Below are 27,573 nucleotides of genomic sequence, written 5' to 3'. Positions count from 1 at the left end.
CCTGCTCCGTGGGAAGCCTGCTTCTTCCTCTCCCTCACTTGTGTTCCCTCTCTCACTGTGTCTCTCTCTGTCAAATAAATAAATAAAATCTTAAAAAAAAAAAAAAAAAAACTTACCACATATCTGTTAGGTTCTGTGACCTTCACTGAGGGGAAATGCTCCCGTATGATGAAGTCTAATAATGTCCTGGAGAGAAGAAAGAGAGAGCATCATCGTTCCTCAGTATCAAATCATCTAAATCTGCCCTTGACAACCAGGAAGCCATTAGATTCAAACTTAAAATTTTACAAATCAAAGTAAGATTTTACTCTCAAAACAGCCACAGAGAAATACTTCCTCAATACCAGTCAAAACTGGAAATGTGTTTCTAAGACAGTATTAGATTCCACCATGTTATACTACAAATAGAGATTAGTTCAGTAAATACCCAGCACACACCTATTATATGCCCCATCAGGTGCAAGTCCTGGGGGAAAGGATATGCCAAGACCCAGGCCCAGAGGACCCAAACCTCAAAGCACACAGAGCAGATCAGGGAGACGAACACAGGAAGAAATAATGACATTACAGTGTAACACATGCAATAACAGAACAATATAAAAGATACAAAGTTAACAGAGCAGGGAAGGATTATTTATGTCAGCAGAGTCACGTAAGACTTCTCAAATAGGGAGTGGCAAAAAATTGCCCAATGTTTGAAGTTAAAGTATTTAAGTTTTCTGTGTATCATATTTTTTATTCCCTATTTTAACTGACTTGTCAACTAACTATAGTGTTTAATGCACTGGATAAGAAAGAAACCAGAAGGGCGCCTGGGTGGCTCAGTTGGTTAAGCAACTGCCTTCGGCTCAGGTCATGATCCTGGAGTCCCTGGATTGAGTCCTGCATCGGGCTCCCTGCTCAACAGGGAGTCTGCTTCTCCCTCTGACCCTCCCCCTCTCATGCTCTCTCTCTCTCATTCTCGCTCTCAAATAAAAAATAAATAAAATCTTTAAAAAAAAAAAAAAAAAGGGGGCGCCTGGGTGGCTCAGTTGGTTAAGCGACTGCCTTCGGCTCAGGTCATGATCCTGGAGTCCCTGGATCGAGTCCCGCATCAGGCTCCCTGCTCGGCAGGGAGTCTGCTTCTCCCTCTGACCCTCCCCCCTCTCATGTGCTCTCTCTCATTCTCTCTCTCTCAAATAAATAAATAAAATCTTTAAAAAAAAAAAAAAAAAAGAAGAAGAAAGAAGCCAGAAAAAAATTGGGGTTGTAGATGTGACTTGGGAATTATTAAAAGCCAGTTAAAACAAAAGGAGTGGATTAGAGTTTGTGTATATATGTATTTTTCTAGTCATTTAATAATTTAATCATGTGAATAAGTGCTTATATGTCAAGAACTGTTGCAAGCATTTGGGAAACAAAAAGGAATATATACGTGGCTATGTGAGCCAATAGAGAGATTTTCAGGAGGAGGCGGTCACTAATATACACCAAATGCCAGAGAGCTAAGTGAACTATAACGGAAGTATTACCACCAGATGGAACAGTTTCAGTGACACCATGAATCCAAGCATTAGTGACCCAAAAAAACAAATGGGAAGTTAGAAATAATGCCCTGTGAGTGTAGACAACTCTTCTCAACAAGCAAGATGACCATGAGCTCAGCGAACATATGCTGAAGTGAGATGACTTCCCTACTCTGCTTACTCATTTCCCTCTTGTCTTCTCTCCCCGTATCCTTCACCGACTAGGTATCTGGACTTATTACACTGATAACTACAATACAACAGGATCCACAACCCAAATGATTCTAGTTTGTCTAAGAGAATCTATGTGACTTCTTACGACTTTTTAAAACTGTATTATCTTAACAAAGGGAAGCAAAATTCCTCTCAAAGGAGGAAATGTTTTTGCCTGAAGACACATCTCGTAAGTGGGCTTGAGGAAGATGGAGCTGTGTTAAGTAGAGACACTGCGGGCACCAAGACATCACAAAATGCTGGAAGCTGCACTGTGTGGTGCAAGAGTAAGAATTCGTTGCCTTCGCTCTTCTGAAGCCATCCTCTGTCCTCCCTGCAGAAAAGTCTTCAGTAAGATACACTCTGTCCTGAGATGCTTTGTGTAAACTTTGCCTGTTTGTTTGCTTTTGTCCTAGTGAAGGGGCTGAGTTTCTTTTTTTTTAAATTTTATTATGTTATGTTAGTCACTATACAATACATCATTGGTCTTTGATGTAGTGATCCACGATCCATTGTTTTCGTATAACACCCAGTGCTCCATGCAGTACGTGCCCTCCTTAATACCCATCACCATGCTAACCCATCCCCCACCCCCTCCCCTCTAGAACCCTGTTTGTTTCTCAGAGCCCATAGTCTCTCATGGTTCATCTCTCCCTCCAATTCCCACCCCCCTCATTTTTCCCTTCCTCCTCCTAGTGTCCTCCACGCTATTCCTTATGTTCCACAAATAAGTGAAACCATATGATAATTGACTTTCTCTGCTTGACTTATTTCACTTAGCATAATCTCCTCCAGTCCCATCCATGTTGATGCAAAAGTTGGGTATTCATCCTTTCTGATGGCTGAGTAATATTCCATTGTATATATGGACCACGTCTTCTTTATCCATTCATCTATTGAAGGGCATCTCGGCTCTTTCCACAGTTTGGCTATTGCGGACATTGCTGCTATGAACATTGGGGTGCATATGGCCCTTCTTTTCACTACATCTGTGTCTTTGGGGTAAATACCCAGGAGTGCAATTGCTGGGTCATAGGGTAGCTCTATTTTTAAATTTTTGAGGAAACTCCACACTGTTTTCCGAAGTGGCTGTACCAACTTGCATTCCCACCAACAGTGTAAGAGGGTTCCCCTTTCTCCACAACCTCTCCAACATTTGTTGTTTCTTTCCCTGTCCATTTTTGCCATTCTAACTGGTGTAAGGTGGTCTCTCAATGTGGTTTTGATTTGGATTTCCCTGATGGCTAATGATGATGAACATTTTTTCATGTGTCTGTTAGCCATTTGTATGTCTTCTTCAGAGAAGTATCTTTTCATATCTTCTGCCCACTTTTTGACTTGATTATTTGTTTTTTGGGTGTTGAGTTTGAGAAGTTCTTTATAGATCTTGGATACCAAGGGGCTGAGTTTCAAGTGTGGGTCAACCCAGAGTAAACCAGGCATCTCACATGTGTCAAAACTATATAGTCCAAGGAAGAAGAGACAGGAGAGAGAAGACACCCTGGGAATCCCAGAAGTTGGAAGGAGATCTTTGGGCCTCTGCAGGCTGCGGGTTGGGGGGGGGGGTGAAATACTTCCACCCAGGGCTCTGAATGGCACAGAGGCCCTCAGCTGCAACTGGGTTGCATACTAGATTAAAAATTCCTTGAGCAAAGGGTCTACTGGGTCTCACACTTCTTTTGGCCTCCTAGAAAACCCACACATAGCAAGTGTTAAAAATATTTATTAATTGAAATATTTGGTTTTACTTATAAGAAAACCAAAAATATTTTAACTTCACAACACTTATATAAGCATTTAATTGTCTTCAATCATTTAAAAAAAAGTCATTTTCTAACCTTAGTAAATCCAGTTCACCATAATGAGCCAAAATTTCCAATGATCCAATTCTAAACCATGATTTTGCAATACGCAGCACTACTGCACCTGAAAAACACATATTTTAGCACAAGTTATTTTAAACTGTGCAAATATAGCATAATATGCTTTTCTGAGAATTCAAATTATTTTAGTAAAAAAACAATACAGGAACCCAGTTTATCAGAAAAGCAACTAATTTATACTCTAGAAAGGATCGAGGATTTTTCTCTATTTCTTTAAGCCTTGAATCAGTTAGAGTATCAGGAACCACAACACTTTCAGAAATACCAAGGCTCCAACCTCATTAAAGGGCGCTCAGTTAAACTGTCAGGATCCAAACATGGGATTCCCACTGTCTCCTCTGTTGTGACCTTTTCCCTGTACCTCATCCTGAAATAGGGAATTAGTGAATGATTTCCATGGCATAGTCCCTGCCAGTGCCTTCTCTCAGTGTAACTAATCAAAAATCAACTTCAATAAATAAACGTTTGCATATGTTCTAACTTATGCATACACGAAACAAAGTGAATCTATACATTTTTGTGTTAGTGTTTGCAGCCTTCTGTTGCCGCCTTCTGTTTTGACTACAGGCATTAGTAATATAATTAGTAAAGAGAATTCATGTCTTTTTTTTCTCAAAAGGAATGCTGTACTTCCATGTGTCTGGATGTCAAGATGAAGTCTATCCCAGGCAACAAAGCCCCTGTTCTGTTGGTGCTGCTCTTCGACATAATCCCACACTCACTGCACCTCTGGGCCTCTGTACTATTCCCTGTGCCACGCACATGCACACTCCTTCTTCTCCCCCGACTGAAATCCTTCCTAACCTCAAAGATAAATAACCCTTAACTCCTTTAAGCATGAATACTCTAGGGGGATTGTTTTTTATGAAAATCTTGTCAAAACATATTAGGTGCTAAGTATAAAGAATATAATATGTGCACTTGGTGAATCACCATGAACATCAGTAAAAATGCTGCCCCGTCATACAGTGATGTCCAGAGGACCCAACAGAGCAGGTAGGGCTTTGCCTTCTAAACTGTTGAATAAGATTATTAGGGCGCCTGGCTGGCGTAGTCGGTAGAGCATGTGACTCTTGATCTCAGGGCAGTGAGTGCAAGCCCCACACTGGTGTAGAGCTTACTCAAAATCAATTAATCAATCAGTCAGTCAATCACTTATTATTGATTTTCAGGTCTCTTCTCTCCCCAGAGATTCAAGGTCAAGTTTCTCTCGCTGTTTCTCTTTGCTGCTCTGCAGCACACTTCTCACCCGTTCCTGATTTTTTTTATTTCTGGCCTACTAAAGGCTGAGGAAGAAGTTAACTGAACCGACTGGAAGCAAGCATGAAGTAAGAGCAGTCAGGCTCTGACGAAAGGTCCGAGGGTCTCTCCTCAGAAGAAAGAGCATGAACTTTCATGTCCTAGCTTTATAACATTTTGCTGGTCTGCAAAGATGTCCAGGATCTGTTATTCTTTAAGAACTCAGCCTAATTTTATGTAAATATTCTAAAAATTATCATTACCTCTTTCTTTCACAACGTTTCCATTGTAGAACTGATCTCTCCATACTTCATCATCACTCACAACCAGACTGAAACATAAGAGAATCCAACAATTAAACTTACATGTTAACTGCTAGCAAGCTACCAAGAAGTACCTAAAACCGTAAGAAACGGTGAGCAATCATGCTACCAGAGATTTATTGGCTCAATTTACCAACACATGCCTGCAGATAACATGATGCGGTCCTGAAAGTTAGCTTCAAGGAAAAAGGAATTACCTTGCAGCTCTGCTAGTTGGAATTCCAAGAGAGTGCATAGCCTCGCTGCATAAAAATTCTCTCACTGAGGAACGAAGTACAGCTCTGCCATCACCATTTCTAGGGCAAAACAAGAGCAAAAAGATTTTCAGTTGTAATGAAGACAATATCAATTTTTATTTAGATGACCAAAAAAATATCAAACTGTACCGGGAGTATGGAGTCTTTCCTGAGCCCTTTAATTGGAGCTCCCACTTTTCACCCTGCCTTCAACAACAACAAAGAAATCTAAGTATCAGAAGATCTGTGTTAATATTTAGCAGAAAACCTATTATACCGGAAAACATGTGGTACCTGTTCATGTAAATTCCAAGAAGATGGGCTCTTCCGTCCCCAAGCTGACCTGCCCATATCCCAAACTAAAGAGAAAAAGGAAAATTATTGATGCTTATTACCCTTTAAAGCTTTCATAGTAATTTTACAGCCAAAGTTATTTTGTCAAAATTGAGAAGAGGGTATTGCATTTTTAGGATTATAATAATCAACAACTTGAACAAAGGTGAAAATAAAATTCAATCAATAAGACATAAGTGAAATTCATTTTAAAAATATAAATTTGAGACATATAATTACATTCATCATCTTACAGCTGAGCTAAAGTCTGTTAGGTGTAGAATACTTAGAACTGATCTATTGATCTATTTAATTCCAGAATATGAACTAGGAACAACTTATTCATAGAAAGTTTGCCTATAGTATATGTATGCAATGTAAAATGAAGAACATACTTGTAACTGAAAAAAATTGCTTTTGAACTTACACAGTTAGCTGTTTCCAACATTTTCTGTTTGCAGTTGCCCAACTCCCAGTTATACCACTTACTGGCTATGGAAATTTGAATTACTTAATCCCACTGAGACTGATCTTTCATTTCTATAAAATGAGATAACCCTTGCCAGGTTGTTATAAGAATGAATGCTAACGGATGCTCTGTCCTATGTCCGACACATGCAAGAGCTCCTAAGATGGTAATAATTATTATTACCAACAGTGATTTGCTAACTTAGACATCATTCCATTTTCCACATGCATGTTACTTCCACCAGAAAGTTGTCTCTGACTTTCTGGGACTAGGAGTGTTCTGTGAATTCCCATAACTCCTATACTTAACCCTATCAGAATGCTGATGTTATTAGAATTCATTTCTTTATCCCCTCCCCTGGAGTATTAGCAATCTGAGCAAAGGGGACACGTTTCATTCACCACTATAGTTCCCGGCACATAAAAGGGGTTCTATAAATAGGTGTGGAATATTTAAACTATGTTTATAGTTCTGATAGAAAAACATGAATTTGAGAAAAATCTACCCAGTATTTTAATCTTTCATCTTAACCAGGAACAGATCACCATTAATTTTAGCTATATGATACCTCTAAGAGCACAAATCTAAAAGGTGCTCTTAGCATATTCTGGCAATTTCTAAAGTCAACAATACATAAGGTATATCCCACACCATGAAAAAGAAGTAGAAAGAATGGTAACTCCAGAGCTAGGAGTGAAGTCAGGGGAACTAAGAAGGTAGTTCTCTATTAATAAAGGAGAAATCATTTAGTGTTCAAAATGGCAAAGCCATCCTTATAAATAAATCTTTATAATTTCAAATCAGAGAGAAGCAAGAGATGAAACATGAAATCGATGAAAAAAATCTAATTTACTATACTATCAAGGGGTGCCTGGGTGGCTCAGTTGGTTAAGCGACTGCCTTCGGCTCAGGTCATGATCCTGGAGTCCCAGGATCGAGTCCCGCATCGGGCTCCCTGCTCAGCGGGGAGTCTGCTTCTCCCTCTGACCCTCCCCCCTCTCATGCTCTCTCTATCTCATTCTCTCTCTCAAATAAATAAATAAAATCTTTAAAAAAAAAAAAACCTACAAAAAAATACAGCTTAACAAAACTCTGCAGGGCTTAAGGTTTGCATTTGTATTCTAACAGTACATGTGAGTACTGGTACAAAATGCTATCTAATAAATTTAACCTATATGGGAAATGGCTTTTTGAACTATGGAATCCCTATATTTGGGAGCTAAAAAAAAACCCATAAGGATCATCTAGTCCAGAATTTTCAAAATTGAGAAACATAGTTCAGCAAAATGTTATTATTCCTTAAAAACAAAACACAACAAAACCCTATAGTCAAGTATGTTTGGAAAATGGGGTGTTAAATAAAATTAAGCAGATTTCTTTGCCACAGCCCTTCTCACAACTCCTGGAATGGACCTGGTCAACCTTTGCACCTTACGGATCAAGACACTGAGGTTCGAGTTTGTCATAGATGACCCCTGAAGTCTTTTTCCATCCTAATGGTCTATGTCACTTTGCTTCTCGGCTTACATTAGTTTAGCTTCCATGATAGTTTTGCCTCTTAGGACACTGAGGAATGAAAGCAACAAAAATCTAAAAGGAATTAACTGCCCCCAACAAACCAGAGCCTGATATTATCATTATTATAATAGCTATCATAGAAGCACTTTTCACTTTTCATATTTTCTAACCTAATCCTTACTCCAACCCTATTATACTTCTCTACTTTTCCTAAAATATACTCCGAATTAAGCCAGCCCCTGAACAACCAGACTGTTAATCTTACCTAGTTCACAGCAAGTTCAACAACTGGTCCTGTGTTCCTTCTCTTTCTCCTTTTTTTTTTTTTTAATTTAGTCAGATATCACGACCTGAACTTGCTTCAATATCTTAACTTCATTTCTAGAAGTCGCTTTCCTAATTGCTTCAGCATAAATAACACCCCCAGTTAATCCTGATTAAATTCTAGCAGTCTCTAGCAGTTCTAAAACTTCCTTCTGCAGCTATCCTGGCAAAACTATAATCTCTTTATCCTTCTGGGGCTTTTATATTGACTTTTTGTGCTACTTGACTTTGCCTACATCTCTTGCCTGAAACGTCCCTGAATTAGTTCTCTAGCAATAATTCACAGAAATATTATATTAGTGCTACCCCAGTTTTCTCGATTCTGTCAAAGAAAGTTGGGCATTAGCTTTATCACAGCAAGAAATCACATCAACCAACTATAAACATCTTATGATGACACATTCTTCTAGAAACATCTGTTGAAGTCTCCATACACTAATATTAGAGGAATTAATGCAAAATAACTTCATTAGTGGGACAGCCTCTCCACCAACTGTTTATATTTACGTAAGGGAAGTCATAGCTGATGCTATGATGCTATCATACCTGGTGCCCACCATATCTGTGAGCCAATGGAACGGATCCAAATACTATCTTTTCACCACTCGCAAGCTGGATAAAATCATCTGTTTCGGAGACAGATAAGTCAAGGTCCAAAATATCTTCTAGAACTTCCTGAGGCAGGAAAAAAACAAAAACAAAACAAAACAAAACAAAAAGACCTTACAAACTGAAGTAATCCTTTAATAATTTTTGAGAGAAGAGACTTGGTGGAAGAAAGAAAATTAAAAGAATGAACCTCTTCAAAAAGCACATTAATATTTTCTCATGAGGGATGTACCATAGTTTATATTATTTATGCTATTTGGGAAAATTAGTTCTATTAGATAGTTTTAAAATTTTTATTTAATTCTTGTGACGCAGAGTAAAATACTATTTTTCTTAGCACACATTCTTTAAAGGAACTAGAAAAAAGTTAATGTCCTATTTCTATCCCAAATCCAATTATATCATGAGAGAACAATTTATAATTTGTTAGAGCCCATTTCTAAGAATTTAACTCATTTGCCCCCTTTTTTCAAAAAGGGGTATTTTCTTTGTAAGATAACTTTAAGATCAAATGGAGTACTAGGTTCAGTATCAAAACTAGGAATCAGTATCAAAACGTGATTTCTAAGAATGACATTCTCCAAGTGTCTGAATTTTAAACACAAATATAATCATTTATCAATAGACTAACAATTCAACTCCAAAAAGTATGAATATCTTTTTTTAGACAAAAGTTATAATGAGTTAAGTATTTTTGTTGTGAAAAAATAAAGCCTAACCTTTGAAACTGCTACAAGACGTACTCTTGATTTGAAAGGAGTAGGGAAGGCAATTGAAAAAATACAGTTTTTCACTTTACGAACATAATTTTCTTTAACAGGATCAACTGGCAACACAGCTGATTAAAAAAAACAACAACAAAATCTCTTCTTAGTGTTTTCATTTGTCCCATAGACAACATTAACATTCCTTAGAAGGACTACAGTTCTTCGAGAAAATCAATTTATACCACTGTTTTCTTCCTACTTTGTTATTTAAAGCCTATTTTGTCATTTTCAACCATAGCTATCTAATATTCATATAATACAGTAAATGGAGCCACCCAAGAAGATGGGAGATGGAAAAAGTTTAAAACAAGATACATACCCTGTCTTTGAGGATTTTCACTTGTGGGAGACCAACAGGATGCACAATATGTTTATAAATAAGAATGTATAAATGAAGTAGAGGCGAGCAGCATTATAGTTTTAGAATTACAGTACTAGCCAATTCAGTGGAATCCAACCAAAAAATATTAAGCAGTTAATCACATTCTTTCTGCCCTTCAGAAAATCATAAGTACTAAAGGAAACAGATACATATAAAAAACTCTAATACCAGGCAACAGATGTTTTACTAAATGTACAAAACATGCGCTAAAGCACATGTACCTTATTTTAAAAGCTGCACGAAAAGAGTTCTGAACATGCTTTAGATACTCAGAACGTATTTTCTTTTAAGTACAATTTAAAAAATCTTAATCTGTTTTCCTAATCCAAACCAATTAAAACAAAAAACAAACAGAAGAGGGTAGGTGTATTACTAAAATCACAAAACAAGGGGACACAAAAACTTGTTTTTGGATAGAGATTATATTGTCAAGGTATCAGTGTAACCAAATTATTTAATAAACATATGGAAACCCAACCAACATCCTAGTAGGATTTTTTTGAAGAAATAGATCATCTTAGGGGCACCTGGGTGGCTCAGTTGGTTAAGGGTCTGCCTTCAGCTCAGGTCCTGGGGTCGGGCTCCCTGCTCAGTGGGGAGCCTGCTTCGCCCTCTCCCTCTGCTGCTCCCCTTGTTTGTGAGTTCTCTCTCTCTCAAATAAATAAAATTAAAAAAAAAAAAACTGATCAGCTTAAAGTGTAAATCTTGAAAAATAAAAACTAATGTTTTAGAAATGGGAGTTTTCTTATAAATTATAAGAACACTAACTAAAAATAGTTATCCCAAAAATAGATGCAAAGAACAAAGGGACTCAATAAAAAGAACAGAAGCAACCCAAAGTAATGTTAAGAATTCTCTATATAATGAAAATGATATTTTGAATCAGTAGAGAAAGGTGGCATCAAGATACTTTATCCAACTGTTCGGATTAACTTCTATTTATCTCACCCAAGCCTAGGTGAACCAAATGTCAGTTATAACAGAAATAAGAGTAATCTTCTATCTTTCCCAGATGAGTATAAAAACAGGCAAATGTGGACCAGATTTAACCTTTATAGTTTCCCCTAAATACATGGTACGTAAGGCACATTACGGGGAACAAATGGGTAGTCAGCCAAAAAACAGCTGATTGCAGCATTCACCACAGAAAACCTGACAATATGATTAAAAGTAGAAGATCCCACAGTGTATTTTCTTCTCTTTTAGGAGAGCCACTATGTGGAAATAGGCTAAATCATAATTTATGCACTTATCATGATGCCCTAACATTTTAGTAGAGCACGGACAGTATATACTGTTCACTAATACCCATGATTTTGTACTGACTGACTCACATTTTGGCAAGGTAGTTTATCAGCCAATACATTTAATCATTGGCTGTGGAACAAGAGGCCAACTGCTTCAGAGGTCCCCAGCCCTCACCCTCGTTACACTTTAACCAAATGATCAGCATAAACTACAAACCCAATCCAAGACAAAATTCCAGATGCATAGTAAGTCTTTATCTTAACATCTCCGAGAAATCAGTAATTCCAAAATTAAATTCTGTAGCATTCAGCTTTGCCTAAGAATATGAAATCCACAAAAACCGCTAATCTTTCAGTTTAATGATGTCTGAAACTCTTCTCTCAATAAACGTTCTTACCACAGTGACCTTGATAATTCATTGATCATTTATCTGATAACATCAGGATGAGACGTTTTCAGGCAGTAATAGGAATCAAGACATGGTATACACCTATACATAGTATCATATATATAATCTCTCCTTGGCTATAAAACCTGGTCCTACCATAGAGCCTGTTTCGAACAGTATCACTATGGAAAGAAACTGTCTTATTCAAGTACAGTCAACTCTCCAATATCGAAATAACAACTTTGAAAATGCTTTCAATTACACACTTACTCCATGTTTATCAGTCAATACTGGTTGTTTCATTCATATAAGTACAGTCAAAAAGACCCAAGTTGTTCCTAGCCTGTGCACAGAAGGGTCTGTTCTTTGGCAGTTAACTTGCACAGCTCAATGGTTTTAACTTCCTAGACACAGGCTTGGCCTCTTTGGGTCGAAAGAACTACTTTGTATTCTGCATGACCTATTGGTAGGTTATATAGCTCATCAAAAGTGTAGCTATACTATAATGTTGGAAACCTTCACAAATTTCATCTGCTTTCCCTACTTAGCCTTGCATATATGCCATCTTTTTAAGAGCTAGGTGTTTTGTTTTAATCAGGGAAAACTATCTCTAAATGAAAATGGCCTGGTAGAGCCATATCTGCCAACTGTGAGCTTGGCAAGACATATAAATCCTCCTGTGTCCCTATCTGTGTAAAGGGGCAAATGATAATATCTAAGTTGTAGGATTACTGTAAATACAAGTGTTTATTGCTACACTTTACTATGGCAAAGTCTAGCTGTGGCATATTTCTTAATATACAAACCTGTATCAAGCCACAGATATGTACTACCAACCTTTATTTGTAAAGCACCTGACATTTTTTTTTACATCATAGTCCTCAAGATTGGGGAAAAAATCCTAAACTTGGCTTATTTTAACAAACCTTATTCTATCCTTTTATTCAGTAAAAAACAACACTTGGAAGATAAGTATAGAAATCATGTGCTCAGCTATACCACGGGTACTTTCACTTTTTAAATGCAAAAAGCATGGTTCAAAAGAACACACAAAAATTTTAGAGAACTGCAGTTGCCTATTTGCTAGTCTATTTCCTCATAAAGGTGAATTTTTTGAGGACAGATGAAGTTTCTTTCATTTCTGTATCCCTAACGTCTACACTTTCTCTCCCTGGCTCTGTTTGCGTGCACCACAGATTTCTGTTATAAGTACGCTTTTTCATTACCATAAGAGTAGATCTGGCTATAGAACCAAGGAGAGGACTTTCTAACCCACGTCAGGGACTAATCCTGTACATATTCCAGTATCCCCAAGGCTGGCAAATATGTCCAACATTACCAAATACTAAACAATTTCACACAGCTAAGTACACCCACGAGTGGGACTCCCATCCAGGTATGAGCAAGACTGCCAAACTATGCCACGATGTACCTATAAGGTTTTCGGAGGACAGAGTCCAAAAGTCGAGAGACAAGGCTAATTTAGCTTCTGTCTCACAAGAGCCCAGCTCGTAGTGCGACACGTTACTGGAAAGATGCCAAAGGCGGGCACTTCCTTCCAGGCCAGGGAGCAGGGAGCAGCCGACAACGGCGTGGCAGGTCACGCCCAAGAGAAACAGCGGCCGACACGGGAGCCCCCGGGTTAGGCAGCAAAACAGGAGCCCAATTCTTTGAGTCATCTCTGACTAAACACGCACAACAGAAGAGCTGCCGACTGGAGGTCTGGGCGCCGTGGCCGTTCTTGTTACCGGCCGCTCTCCCAAAGGTCCTTTTTTGCAACGACCGCTGGAGCTCCTGGCTCCCCGGAGCGGCGGGCAGGGGCTCGGGTGAGACGGCTCGCCCAGACAGAAGGTCCCGCTTAGCCGCGCCCCGTACCGCAGCCGGCAGCGGGGCGACGGGCGGCTCCCGCGAGCTCGGGGCAGGCGAGGGGGCGAGGTTCCGCGCGGCCGTCCCGGGAGCGCGCCTGCGGCGCCAGCCCGGGGAGGAGCCAGAAGCGGCGGCCCGGGTGGGGCCCAAGCTCTTCCGGTGCCAAGTTTCCGGCTCCGGGTCCCGGGAGGCGGACCGCCGGGCCACAGGCGGAGCCAGCGCTCCGCCGCGGCTTTCGGACTCGGACCATGGCTTCAGGCAGGTGGCCCTGGCGGCGCTGCTGCTCCTGGAGGCCGGCGGCCCGGAGCCCCGGGCCCGGCTCCCCCGGCCGCGCGGGGCCGCCCGGGACGCCCTCGGCTGCAGACGCCGGCGCTCAGGTGAGGCCCCGAGGCGCGCGCGGCGGCCGGGCGCAGAGGTCACGGCGCCAATGACAGCGGCGCGGCGGGAATGAGTGGGAGCTAGCGGCACGTGCGTCGGGGCTGTGCTGCGGGGGGACCCCGGGCTGGCTGGGCGCCGGGACCCGAGCCCCGCCGGGGGACGTGGAGCGGTGGGCGCCGGGCGTCTGCCTGAAGCAGGGGCGCCCGGCGCGAGACTGCAGAACGTGGTCCCGGGGACCCGGGCGCCTCGGGGCTTGGGGAGGGAGCGGGGAGGAGCCAGGCCTTGGGGGAAGTCGGGGGGTGGGTGGAGTAGTCAGGCTGTCTCCTGGGGTAGGGAGCCAGTGAAACCTGGAGACCCGACTGCACCTGTTTCCTTTCGGATTTCAGCCAGGGCTTCAGGAGGACAGGTCTTAATTAGGATTTTAGAGCAAAAAGCGCCCTGAGATCCAGGTGGGCTCGGAATAGGCCGTTTGTGGGGAGTATGTAGGGCTAAGGCCCTGGGTGCAACGCATTTCTTTCGTACAGTAGTTGCTTCCCCGGGAGACCCCGCCCGGACGGGGTGGAAGGGCACTGGAAGAAAAGGCCTGAGGATGTCGCAAGTAGAGAAACCCTGAACTTGGATGTGGCTTCTTGAGTTGAGTCAGAATCTCAGCACTAACCGTGACTACTTGACTCTCTCCTCTACAGCTCTTGGGCCCGACCTCATTTTTCTCCCTTTCCGGCCAGTTTAGCCTCTGTAAAGTGACATGTTCTGTGGCTCCATGATTCCTAACTGCACTTTGTAGTGATTGACTCTCAAAGTGCTATAGGGTAGCACTGTTTGGGATAATTGAGCAAAATCTGTAGACTCACTGTCCTTTTTAGAGACTTCTCCAGTCACATAGCAATTATGATGTGTTCCCCTTTCATCCACAAGACTCAGGGGTTTTTTTGTTTTTTTTTTATTTAAAGTTTATTGAATTTGGACTCTTCTATTTCAGTTGGCTTTGGGACACTTCATATTCCCATGTATTCCTCAAACATCAGTTACCTATATGAAATATGTAGCATTTATAAATGTCTACTTTATACCAAGGTGGATACATTTCACAACTTATCCAGAACAGGCACCTGGAGAGAGAATAGCAGCAGGGCCAGCAAACAGCTAGTAAAAAGAGAATAGGGGCAAAGAGTCTCAGGGCTTTGCTGGGATCCATTTCAGTAGTGTTCTAACCAGACTTCCAATATTTCCAGCATCACAGATGAAGGCATTATTTGGAGAGATGTTTGCACCCTCCATCTAATAGCACTGGATACTTCTTTGACAATCCTTTTTTAAAATGTATTTAAATTCCAATATAGGGGCGCCTGGGTGGCTCAGTCGGCTAAGCGCTAAGCATCTGCCTTCTGCTCAGGTCGTGATACCAGAGTCCTGGGATTGAGCCCCACATCGGGCTCCTTGCTTGGCGGGAAGCCTGCTTCTCCCTCTGCTGCTCCCCCTGCTTGTGCTCGCTCACGCACGCTCTCTCCTCTCTCTCAAATAAATAAATAAAATCTTTAAAAAAATAAATACATTCCAGTATAATTAATGCACAGTATTATGTTAGTTTCAGGTGGGCAATATACTGATTTGACAATTCCATACATTGCTCATCAGGATAAGTGTACTCTTGATCCCCTTCACCTATTTTCCATGTCTGCTTTCGTGACCACAGGGTGGGACTGCACTGATGATGCCAATGCCATATATTGCTGATTCGTGTGTCATCGATATTTTCACCATAAATGAAGACATTAGCCTTCTGGTGTCTACCTCAGGCATGTGTCTTTGGTTACTTCAAGTCTCTTAGGGCGTGATAATCCTTGGGGACAAAGAGCAACAATGATAAAAGCCACGTCTGCCCTCAGACGCAGCTCTGTTTCCTGATATATGTGCATTCTCCCAACTTCACCTGTGGTAACATTAACAAATCCTGTAATAGGACAGAAACCGGTGTGCATCTGTTACTGCCAAATCACTTGTCAGTTTTTGATTCTTACTCAGCATTTTTTTTTTTTTTTTTAAGTAAATTCATGGGGGCGCCTGGGTGGTTCAGTCAGTTAAGCGTCTGCCTTTGGCTCAGGTCATGATCCCAGGATCCTGGGATCGAGTCCCACATCGGGCTCCCTGCTCCGCGGGAAGCCTGCTTCTCCCTCTCCCAATCCCCCTGCTTGTGTTCCCCTCTCGCTGTGTATCTTTCTGTCAAATAAATAAAATCTTTTAAAAAAATAAAAAATTAAAATAAATTCAATTTAATTTACATATAGTGTATTATTAGTTTCAGGGGTAGAATTTACTGGTTCATCAGTTGCATATAACACCCAGTGCTCATTACATTGAAGGGGCCTCCTTAATGCCCATCACCCAGACTTGACTTTTCTGAATTTGAAGTTCCCCAGCTGTATAAAAACAAGTAGTTTGTGAGGGTCAAATAGTGTAAAAGCATGTTGTAAGACTTTATTACAAATAGAGTGGATTTGTTTTATTTTTCTTGTGCTAAATTCATCCTTTTTGTCAAAATACTTTCTTCAGGGGCATCTGGGTGGCTCACTTGGTTGGCTGACTTTTGCTCACTTCATGATCCCAGGGTCCTGGGATCAAGTCCTCCAGCCCGAGGAGTCCCCCAGCCCCCATTGGGCTCTCTGCTCAGCAGGGACCTGCTTCTCCCTCTGCCTGCTCCCCCTGCATGTGCACTCTCTTGCATTCTCTCTCTCTTTCTCTGACAAATAAATAAAATCTTAAAAAAACAACAACAACAAAACCCTTCTTCAAATACAGAGCCCTTACCACATTAAATTAGTAAATCAGTAATTTTTTAAGTAACCTCTGTGCCCAAGGTTAGGCTCACACTCCTGACTCCTGAGATCTAGAGTCGCATGCTTCACGGACTGAGCCAGCCAGGGGCCCTGTAAATTAGTAATTTTTGAAATGACTGTGTCCCTGCATTCTTTAAGACTGGTGGTCTCCATCTTTGGGCCACAGTGCCTGTCACATTTCCTGGCCCATAGTAGTGCTCAATAATCTTTGGAACTAATAATTCTCTCCACCACCTCTGAATCTTTTAGTAATCTTCTGTTGTTCTTGATCTCTAATATTCTCAAAACGTGCCACTGAGCTTGCTTGTTTTTTAATATTACTGATCAAGAAGTAGCTTTTCCAAGTATGTTTAGGAAAAATAATTTAAAATAGGTAGTGTTCATGTATAAATGTAAATTCATTCTTCAACATTGAAATCTTTTTCCTTTTCACTGTCTGTTTTGATGCTTGGGGGAGCTTGATTACTCTTTGTTTTCAACTCGTTTAAGAATGTAAAAGAATGTAAATAACACTGATCTTTACTATTCTCTGACTAATCTTCGTTAAGTGGAAGGAAATTGTTTTAAAACTACCTTTCCAGGTCTGGAAAGCTAGATAGGAATATGGAAACTAGCCTTTGGAGAAAAGGATAGATTACAGATGTGTTTTTTTCCTTATATTTTCTCTTTTTAAAATTTTTTTAGATTTTATTTATTTGACAGAGCACAAGTAGAGTGGCAGGCAGAGGGAGAGGGAGAAGCAGGCCCCCCGCTGAGCAGGGAGCTGGATGCGGGACTCGATCCCAGGACCCTGGGATCATGACCTGAGCTGAAGGCAGACGCTTAACCAACTGAGCCACCCAGGCGCCCTTCCTTATATTTTCTGTAATGATAAATATTGCTTTTGTAATAAGGAAATTTTTTATTATCTTCCTGAAGTTTGCAATCTACCTACAAAGGGACAACTAAAAAATAAAGATTATAAAAAAATATAAAGATTATATTTATTATGAATTCTATGATTATTATGAATGTTTTTATTTATCTGGCATTATAAACACATTTTTCATGAATATTCTTACAGGTTTGTTAATACTTTTATTTTATAGATGTCCTATTTTAATCTTGTGAAGAGTTTAACATCTGCTTTTCCACATAGGTATAGTATGTCACGGTAAGTTTATGATCTGTGTTATAACTGCTAAAATTATAAGCCATATTGCCAGTAAATTTCTATTCTAAATTGTGCTGGGCTAGTCCAACAAACTGAATATTTTGGTTAACTAAGTGCCACAATATCTGCTCTGTGTGACCTCTGCCTTTTTAAAAAATGGGAATGTAATAAAATTTAAACCCAGAACACCGTAAACCAGTTTAGTCTTTGATTTTGTGGGTTCTCAAGGTCCTGGGTATAAAAATAAACTATTGCTGTATTGTTGAGCAAGAACAGAATTCTATGTGTTTTTCTAAATTATGACCATTTTGGATTCGTGCTTAATTTCCAGCAAGTAGAAGTGTATATAATTCTTACTAAAAAACAAAATTATCTCACTTAATAAAACTCACTTAACCTTGTGTGCATTTGTGCTTGTCCCAGGTTCCATCACACGACGTCGGCAGCGTGCTGTTGTAGCAAAACACAGAGTGGGGAGAAATACACTGACCCCTTCAAACTCGGTTGGAGAGACTTGAACGGTCTGTATGAGGACATTAGAAAGGTAAGCTAGGTTTGAATGTGCTGGGACATAATGTTGGTTTCTGAGAATTGTGAACAGACGGTGCAGGTTTTCAGATACATCCAGTGCCGTCGCAAACTTGATTCATGAGTGCCTGGGCGCCTGCTTGGTCGCCATTTACAAGCCTGCCTGCGCCCATCTGCACGCTGGTCTTTGTGTTCCCGGGAGAGCCACACTTTACCTCAGGGCCAGCACCTGTCCCACTGCGTTATCGCAGTTACTGTGTTCCTTCTCCCCATGCAGACGGAGCTCCTCGAAGGCAGGGACGGTTTTTTTTTTCTTTGTGACCTCTGTATTTATTACTGTGCTTGGCACTGAGGTCAATATTTTGGTGAGTTAAAGACTGGCCCCGCTGTAGCATGTTCACCTCAGCCTGGCTGAGGGTCCTCAAGGGCCGTTCTTAGCTCCCATTGCTTTGGGACATAAGCTGTGATTCATTCTAGCAAGTCCTTGAGAGGCACATACAACAAACACAAGTCCATCACCTAGAAGGCTCTCCCACCTCTTCATGAATCAAAATCCTACTTATTCTTTAATTCCAGGTCGAAGCTTCTATCCTCCATTAAATATTTGGTTTTCTAGCCCACAGTGATTTCTCCCTTCTCTGAACTTTCGCTGCATTTAATTTAATTTACTGCATTTAGGGGCGCCTTGGTGGCTCAGTCGGTTAAGCATGTGCCTTTGGCTCAGGTCATGATCCCAGGGTCCTGGAGTCGAGTCCCGCATCAGGCTCCCTGCTCAGCGGGGAGCCTGCTTCTCCCTCTCTCTGTCTCTCTCAAATAAATAAAAAAATAATCTTAAAAAAAAATTTACTGCATTTAATTATGTCATTGCTCAAGTTACCACTCTGAACATTTTATATTTTTAAAAAATTTATCTCCCCAACTCAGTTCTAAGTTCCTCACAATCAGGCAAACCATGTCTTCAACTTCCTCTGTGAACTTTTGACATATCTGGCTGAGCCAGGCTTAGTGATCCCTGCTTCCTCCCGGCCGCCATCTTCCCTTCCTGTTCCTGATACATGGCTTTGCCTCCATACCCCAGTCACACCCTTAACTCCTGCTTCATTGGCTCCCACACTCCCCATCTTTGTCCTCTCCCCTCCATCTCCCAAGCGGCTACCAGCCCCTGTTCCTCTCTGGTCCCTGGGCCACCGACTGCTTTCGTCCTCCTCCCTGGAGTCTGTTGGAGTCTTTGGGGTCACCCTAGCCCTTTGGCCACTTGGGCGGGCCAGACATCGCCTGTGGCCCAGCTAGTAGGGCAGCCTTACAGTGTTGGAACCTTTTCCAATCGAGTGTTGAATTTCTCAAGTGAAATGAGTGTACAGAGTACAAGCAACTACACTGAAATCAAATCAAAGTTTTGTAAAAGAAATCCTGTTGCCTTTTTTGCTATCATGATGCCATATTGACACAGAGAAACTTTATTTCAGGAACTACTCATATCTACAACCGAACTTAAGGAAATGTCTGAATACTACTTTGATGGAAAAGGAAAAGCCTTTCGACCAATTATCGTGGTGCTAATGGCCCGGGCGTGTAATATTCATCATAATAATTCCCGGTGAGTTATTTACTTTCACTCCTCTGTCGTTTTGATATTTGGCAGATCTTCCTTACCAAGCGTGCCATTTAGTTCCTGGATGAAGCGGTAGCATTTATCTTAGAATTCACTTTGTGGTGAGTAGTTTCTGGCTTTGAGTCCCCAAAGTCACCTGGTCTGGGCATCTTCCCTTTCCACACTTTTTAATGTCCTAGAAGAACAACCTCAGCTGCAAATAACCATTTTGAAAAGAATTTTAAAAGCCAAAGTTCGTTTTCTCCCTCAGAAGTAAGAGCAGGGTGTGTACATACATGTAATCATGATATACACGGGGCCGTTAGTCCAAAGGTTAATCGTTACAAGGTTCCGAGCTGCATGCCGTGCTGTGAGGGTCTGCCTTCCTGTGACCTTCGGAAATTTGCCAAAGAAAAATCTTCGGAGTAGAAGGCAATTTTGACTGTTGGTCCTCAACTTCCGTGTTTTGAATACGTATAAAATTTTTAAATATTAAAACAACTGTATTAAAGGAAATCTTACAAAAAAAGATTGACCCTTTACCTTATGCAGCCATCTCTGCCGCTCCCTCTCATCCTCTCTTCTTGTTTTCAGTCATTCTATATGTATCTGTGATTCTTTACTCACCCCTGTTTTCTCTCTTGCCCACGTTGCTAGACTGTCTTCATAGCTGTTGTTTTTACGTGGTCTGATCTGCTGAGGGAAGTTCCAGTCCACCATAATGTGGACTACGTCTCCCTAGTGCGGACCGTTTGCATCATGTTCCCTCTTCTTAGGGGAGCACGCTTCTAGGAATGCCTCAGGGAGTGTCAGAGGTTGCCTCTTAGCAGGTGCTCCCCTCAGCCTTTTCTGCCCTGCTGCTGTGCCCCCTGCCCCAGCACGTCCCACCGCCTCAGGGTGCCTCCCCCCCCGACCCCTGCCAAGACCCACCAAGTGCTCACAGTGCTCACACTTGGAACAACCAGTGGGATCTCTGGCCGTGGACCATCCTCGGGACCACGTCCACTTCACCTGGGAGGCAGAACAGCAGAAATGAGCCAAATTTGAGATACATCTCACATGATCTAGAGCAGGGTTCTCAGCCTTGACGTTTGGGGCCAGATAATTCTTTGTGTGGGGGCTGTCCTGTGTATCACAGATGCTCTGCAGCGTCTCTGGCCTCTGCCCACCAGATGCCAGTAGCACCCCCCGCCCCACCCCCGCCAAGTTGATGACAACCAAAAATGTCTCCAGACATTGCCAGATGTCCCCTGTGGAGCAAAATCATCCCTGGTTGAGAACCACTGGTCTAGAGAGAGTGTGTGTTTATATTTTTAATTTCTCAGATTAATGTGTAATACAGTTCATTACCATCAGAGGTGACATGGGAAGGAAAATATCCTGCATTGCTTTAAATCCTCTCCATTGTTATCCCTATGGTTGCAGGTTTTTTCAGTTTGCCTTGCTGAAACTGTATAAACTTGGTTGCAGAAAACATGGGAGAATATAACACAACAAAGGCATTGCTAGTTTAAAAAGTAAGTTCAGGGGCACCTGGGTGGCTCAGTCAGTTGAGCGTCCAGCTCTTGATTTTGGCTCAGGTCATGATCTCAGGTCACAGGATCGAGCCCATCAGGCTCTGCGCTCAGCGGGGAGTCTGCTTCAGATTCTCTCTCTCCCTCTCCATCTGCACCTCCCCTGCTCGCTCTCCCCCTCTCTCAAATAAATAAATAAAGCTTAAAAAAAAAAAAAGTGTGTTCAAGGGCGCCTGACTGGCTCAGTCAGTAGAGCATGTGACTCTTGATTTTGGGGTTGTGAGTTCGAGCCCCATGTTGGGGTAGAATTTACTTGAATAAAATGAAAAGTAAGCTGAACACTGCCCTCTCCGGGATCTTTTAGCTGCGGCCTCATTCTCCTGGAAGTGATGGGAGCAGGGCTCGGCAAAGGCATGGTGCAGAGGCAGAATTGCGATGGTGGTGTGCATTTGAGTGGAGGAGTATCCCACAGTACCACTCTCCAAGCCCCCGCTGCTTGAGAATACTTGCTTCCTAAGAGCCCTTTTGAATCAGGCTCTTAATTGGCTAAATATCTAGCTGTTACTTCCGTGCCTCTTAAAGCAAGAAGGGACATGGGGACAGGGCAGGGGGAGCTTCTGGAGACCTGGGCCATTTCTGGTTTTGCTTGCTGAGAAAGACTTAGAACAGTATGGACAAAAAGGAGCTATAGATTCTGGGGCGGGACCCCACAGAGCCTCTGGTTCTAGCCATGCCACCAGAGGTATCCCCCAGCCCTGGGGGCGCCAGAACCCATTCCAGTCCTTCATCTGCCTGCTCGCTGGTGATAGTCAAATTGAGAGATCCCTGCTTTATCGTCTGACAGTCAAAGTTTAACAGCTTCTGTGTGGCTTATCGGACATCATCTTCTTGTTTATGAAATGTCTATTACATAGGTCAATAATAATCCTAGAGGGGATTTTGGAAAACCGAATAGGACAGACACCTAAGAAATAGCGAGGGGGGAAACTAACTTTTATTGATTTTCCTTTTTTCCTCAGTAAACTTTTCAGTGGTCCATTAAATATTCCTTGCCAGATTGCTAGGACTTCTTAACCCAAGGTCCATGACAATTATGGGGTCTGTGAGTCCCTTAGAATTGTATGCGGAAATTTTTGTATATTTGCATTTTTCTGGGGAAGGATATCAGAAGCTCATAATATATTCTCCAAAGGCAGTATGGCCCCGAAGAGCTTAAGACTCAATCTTTATATTTCCTGTCTGTATCCTGATGACACAGTACCTGGGCAGGTAAAGTAGGAACGCACAAACAAAAAGACTCAGACTTGAAAGGTCCAGAAAACAGCTGTAGTGGTTCTGAAATGTGCTGCCTAGATCCTCCTGCGGTGAAGGACTCAGTGCTGGACCAGGTCTCGTTGGCAGAGAACCTTCAGTTATCAGCCTCTTCAAGGATTGCGTCCGCTGCAGCAAATCCTTTCACCAGAGCCGGCCCACATGGGGGCACTGAGAGATGAAGGGCCATTCTGGCTCCAGCGCATGCTGTGGATGGGCCTGCATCACAGAAACTTCTCCCTCTACCCAGTCCTGTTTCCTTCTCTCCCTCACATGGCTCTTGATCCCAAGGACACTCCCGAGACAGACACTTTAAACTTCAGAGTCTGCTTCCCAGAGAACCCAGCGTGCACCAGTGTTCAGCAAACTAACTGTAGGGCAGGACTGACTTTATCAAAGAATCGACATCAAAAATGAGCTTTAGATAAATAGATGTCTGTAAAATCGCTCTCCTCGCTGAACGCAGCACAGCTGTAGGGTCTGATCTTTCTCAAACAAGCCAAACCCCTGCTCAGCAGCCCTATCAAAAGGACCTCCTCTTGTCCTCTATCTTGGCCCCAGTCGTTCCTTTGTGGAAGTCTTCCAGCTCTGGAGGCGGCTATCGCTGTCAATGATTGGGGTAACAGGATTGCTCACGTTGTATTGGTCTTGATTATGCAAGTCGCCAAGTGGCACTGAATCCCACTGGTCCGGTTACCAGAACCAGACGTTTGATCCGATGGCACAGATTTTAAGATGCCATTTTCATATTAGTGACGATATCAAGTGTCCCAGTGTGATAAAAATCCTACATGCAGAGGAGGTGACTTTTATGATTCTAATACAGACAAAGGAAATAACAAAAGCCTACCCTGGGAAAAAGGTAACGAAATAGGCATTACAGCACCATCTCACTTCAGTGATTCTTGAGATGAGGCCATTCATGAATGTGGAGCCATTCTTGGTTTCTGTGTGTTCCAGATCACTGAGCCAGCCACTACCGTAGCAATTTATGGGGAAGTTGGTGCCCAAAGAAACGTTTTAGCTTTTAACCTAGGAGATGGCCCCTTTGATGTATCTGTACTCATTGCTGAAATGGATCTTGAGGGCAGCAGGGGGCACGCATCAGGCTCTGCTGGGCCAGCTGCGCCCCTTCTGCGGCTAGAGGGAAAGTGGAGCGAGAACTGGAGCCCGAGGGACAGCCCTAACCCCTCTGACTGAGGTCCTGCTGCTCTCACTGCCAGGAGCCTCCTTCTCCGGACCTGGCGCATTCTAGCGTCCCAGTGGCCTGGGCCCTGTGAGTGGAATGGTCGCCGGGGTCCAGGACGTCGCATTTCCCCATGCCCAGTGGAGGGAACTGGGGAGCCTTGAAGGTCCCCGCTCCCCCTGCTAGGGATGCAGAAAACCCCCGATTGGTGAGGAGCAGCTGTATTCACTGGCTAGTAGAGCTAAGTACCTGGGATCACCAACGTAGAGCACTGTGCTACCCCGAGCTGGGCAGGCATGCAGTACCGATACGTCTGTGTCTACTGCTGGTCCCGTAAATACCTCAGACCCTGGTGAGACCACAGCCATTGCTTTTAAAGTTGTTAAACTCTGCCCTTGCGCAAAAAGACACTTAGACTATGAAAGCAGACTCCTTGGGCATCCACAGATCCAGGGTTAAGCACTGCACTAGAGATACGTGCTACGCCATACTGATCCTCCTGGGACAGAAGTTCTGTTTTCTCTTCGGCCAGTCTAACTACATGATTACATGATGAGAAGCAACAGCATATTGTGTGTGGCCCCAAGGATCTTGCAGGGGACTTGTTTGGAGTGCCAGGCTGCTCTGTGAAAGAGCACAGGAAAATAGATACAGGGTTCTACAGAAACTTGGTAGTGGACAGTCAGCATGAACCATCCAATTCAGGCACATGTGTGAGTGAAAATAGGTGTCACCTGGAAGGTGGGAGTGATCAAAAAGACCCTGGCAAGAGCTACAGGAAGAGAAACCTTCACCTTCAGATTTGGTGCCTCCACCACGCACCTCTTCCAGAAGGAGAGCAGGGAGTGAGGCAGAAGAACATCAGATGAATCACCTGGTGAATGACAGAACGTCATAGATCTGATAGTATTTCTCTTTCTTTCCTTTGATGAAAACCTTGCTCTGTGTGTAACAAGGGAAGTACCTTGTGAAAGAAGCAATAGCAGTGAATCAACAGAGACTCCTGTCAAACCCGGATCTGGATGCTGGTGTAAGTGAATATCAAGGTGATTGGTTGGATCAGGATTCAGTTTCAGATCAGTTTAGTGTAGACTTTGAAGTTGAGTCTCCATGCAGAAGATGGTAGCCTTAAAGAAGATGGACGAGAACTGTCAGATGCAGATGATGACGAATATCGAGGAACTGCATCAGACAGGGGAGAGTGATACAGATGCTTTTGAAGAAGATCCTGAAATTTCCTTAGCTATTAGAACCGTGCTTCATGCAGTGAAATGAATCATCCCCTTTCACCTCATTGCAGTAGATGTTGGGCCCTTTGTGAGAATTGGCTTCCTGAAGATAAAGGAAAGATGAAGGGAAAACGCCTACAAAAGCCAAACTAGAAAACTCAACACAAGGAGAAGGCAGTTTTGATGTCTCTGATTGTTAAAAAAAAAAAACAAAAAAAAACACACAAACAAAAACCTATAGTGAATGATTCCAGAGAGTCCTGAGCTGAGGAAAATGGTGATAAAATCACACAAGTCTCCTAATCCCAAAAAAGTGAAGACTGTTCTCAGCCATCAACTTCTGGTAGCCTCATTTGTAATAGCAGCCAAGAAGAAGTCAAAACAAAACAAAAACACAAAGCAAAACAAAAGCCAAAAAAAAAAAAAAAGGTAGAATCTAGTTTTCTCCTTTTTTTTTAGAGGGGGGGGGAGAGAGAGAATCTCGGGCAGACTCCCCACTGACCATGGAGCCCGATACAGGGCTTGATCTCACGACCCACGAGATCATGACCTGAGCCGAAATCGAGAGTTGGACACTCAACCGACTGAGCCACCCAGGCGCCCCTCTAGTTTTCTTCTTAATGCCACTGAACCCTGTGTGATTTGCCAAGGTGAACCTAAAACAGTAGCATTGCTCATAGCAAAATAGGACATCTTGTGGCATGGTTTATGTGTGCAAAGAAGCTAAAGAAAAGGAATAAGCCCTGTCCAGTATGTAGACAACCAATTCAAATGATTGTGCTAACTTATTTCCCCTAGTGGACACATCTATAAAAGTAGAAGTCTAGATTTCTAACTATATAACTCTAAAAATTTATACAACATGAAATTTTTTTTACATATATCAAAGCAAGAAAATATCTCAGTACCTGTAGATTTGTTCTCTGTAGTGTAATTTACCTACTTTGGGAGGGGGAATAGTAAATATTTGCTTCCTTTTAGAAAAATTTCACTTATGACTGTATTTTATATTTGAGTTTTCATGTAATTAAATTGGGTTAAAATTAAAATGGATATATAGTTCACCCTTTACTCGTACCTCTCATATTTTATTTTTTTAAAGATTTTATTTATTTATTTGTGTGAGAGAGAGAGCACAAGCAGGGGGAGCGGCAGAGGCAGAGGGAGAAGCAGACTCCCCGCTGAGCAAGGAGCCTGATGTGCAACTCAATCCCAGGACCCTGCGATCATGACCTGAGCTGAAGGCAGGCACTGAAATGACTGAGGCACCCAGGCGTCCTAACCTCTCGTATTTTAAATAATTTTCACTTTCTTACATTTTAGAGAAGTATCTGATTTAAAAATATAGAAGTAAGACATTTAAATATATGTTATTTAATGTAAGAGTTTGTATAAAAGATTTAATATTTAAATTTTAGATACTTTTAAACCTTCTAATCCTTAGTTTCTGTGCTCTCTCAGAGCCTCTTAAAATACTCTTTCCAGATGAAAAAGAAATTGGTAGTTGTATTTGGTGCTATGTAAGTAAAAATGCACTTCTCAGGGATGCCTGAGTGGCACAGTCGGTTAAGCGGCTGCCTTCAGCTCAGGGGATGTGAATGTGATCCCAGGGTCCTGGGATCGAGTCCCACGGTTCCTTGCTCGGCGGGGAGCCTGCTTCTCCCTCTGCCTGCCTCTCCCCCTGCTTGTGTTCTGTCTCTCTGACAAATAAATAAATAAAATCTTTAAAAAAAAAAAAAATGCACTTCTCATTCTCCACCCCTTTGGTCTAGTAAGAGATAGGTGGTAATGGTGTCATTTGAGAAGTCTTTGAGAAAGCCACCATTTACCCATAAGACAAAACTATTTTAAGGCCTCCTAGGACAATGTGGAATTGTCCTAGGGGGTCTAACCTGCATACCAGGCCGTTTTTCACACCTAATTTCAGGATTTAGTGCAATCTGTTTTTTTCCCTAAATTGGAAAACCATTCTGAGACATTTTAAAGTGCCTTCTTGGGCTGCATTGCATGGCCCCTGGTAGTTACCTAGGTTTCAGACCTTTTAGAAATTGGTGAATTCATAGACTAATCCAGAAATTCAGTAAACAAAAGGATTGTTTTTAAACTAGCTGGGAATGTCATCACTTCTTGCTAAATTGTCCAGAAATGATGCATCATTTTCCTTCCAGAAAGATGGGGTCAGAATAGAATTCTGAAGTATCTCTCAAACTACATACATTCACATCTCGATTTATATTTAAATCAGAAACTAAGCAAAGTAATAAAAATAACCACTTTGATTTAAGGTCCCAGTTTTTTCTCCCATGTATGACAGTTTTATGTCCTCAAGTAAGGACAATAAAATCAACTGGACTGTAAGTTTAGAATAGAACTGAGGGATATAATTTTGCAGAGCAAATCTGTGTCCCAGTTACTAGCAGTATATTGTATTAAACTTTAAAACAAAACCACACATACACGTGACTTATCCACATAGAGTAGGAAACATGGCTCTACAGATTAGCACCTTCGCCAGAGACTGGTCCTCAGAAGTGCGTAAAGCTGTA

At 42.1% G+C, this 27,573-nt stretch overlaps 2 protein-coding genes and 1 pseudogene across 16 annotated transcripts in view; 2 read left to right on the top strand and 1 right to left on the bottom strand.

The window, feature by feature from the left end:
- The window catches only part of LOC123844151 (protein adenylyltransferase SelO-like), a 39,377-nt gene extending 25,970 nt beyond the window's left edge, over positions 1-13,407 (bottom strand). For 2 of the 8 annotated variants that reach the window (XR_010411677.1, XR_008506038.2), the window contains exons 1-9: positions 12,870-13,407; positions 9,372-9,490; positions 8,590-8,718; positions 5,694-5,758; positions 5,550-5,606; positions 5,361-5,459; positions 5,104-5,171; positions 3,557-3,644; positions 117-186 (exon numbers count right to left, since the gene is read on the bottom strand). Coding sequence is in view for 2 of the 8 variants with exons in the window: in XM_064591936.1 (XP_064448006.1) it covers positions 117-186; positions 3,557-3,644; positions 5,104-5,171; positions 5,361-5,459; positions 5,550-5,606; positions 5,694-5,758; positions 8,590-8,718; positions 9,372-9,490; positions 12,870-13,116 (942 nt within the window). In the remaining 6 variants the exon portion in view is untranslated. The remainder of the gene's footprint in view (positions 1-116; positions 187-3,556; positions 3,645-5,103; positions 5,172-5,360; positions 5,460-5,549; positions 5,607-5,693; positions 5,759-8,589; positions 8,719-9,371; positions 9,491-12,869) is intronic. The other 6 variants (XR_010411678.1, XR_010411679.1, XR_008506037.2 and 3 more) reach the window with 5 other exon arrangements.
- PDSS1 (decaprenyl diphosphate synthase subunit 1) overlaps positions 13,408-27,573 on the top strand; it is a 40,409-nt gene continuing 26,243 nt past the window's right edge. For 6 of the 8 annotated variants that reach the window (XR_010411681.1, XM_045874264.2, XM_045874266.3 and 3 more), the window contains exons 1-4: positions 13,408-13,680; positions 17,604-17,668; positions 18,092-18,212; positions 19,663-19,793. Coding sequence is in view for 6 of the 8 variants with exons in the window: in XM_045874264.2 (XP_045730220.1) it covers positions 13,552-13,680; positions 17,604-17,668; positions 18,092-18,212; positions 19,663-19,793 (446 nt within the window). In the remaining 2 variants the exon portion in view is untranslated. Of the gene's footprint in view, positions 13,681-15,374; positions 15,478-17,603; positions 17,669-18,091; positions 18,213-19,660; positions 19,794-27,573 lie in introns of those variants that run through there. The other 2 variants (XM_064591948.1, XM_064591950.1) reach the window with 2 other exon arrangements.
- Positions 19,800-25,839, top strand: LOC135364488 (E3 ubiquitin-protein ligase Mdm2-like; annotated as a pseudogene).

This window comes from Mirounga angustirostris, unplaced genomic scaffold (assembly GCF_029215605.1).
Source record: "Mirounga angustirostris isolate CCGP_5_RB_7025 unplaced genomic scaffold, mMirAng1.0.hap1 SCAF_5, whole genome shotgun sequence".
NCBI classification, from domain to species: domain Eukaryota; kingdom Metazoa; phylum Chordata; class Mammalia; order Carnivora; family Phocidae; genus Mirounga; species Mirounga angustirostris.
This window is presented reverse-complemented; position numbering and strand designations above follow the sequence as displayed.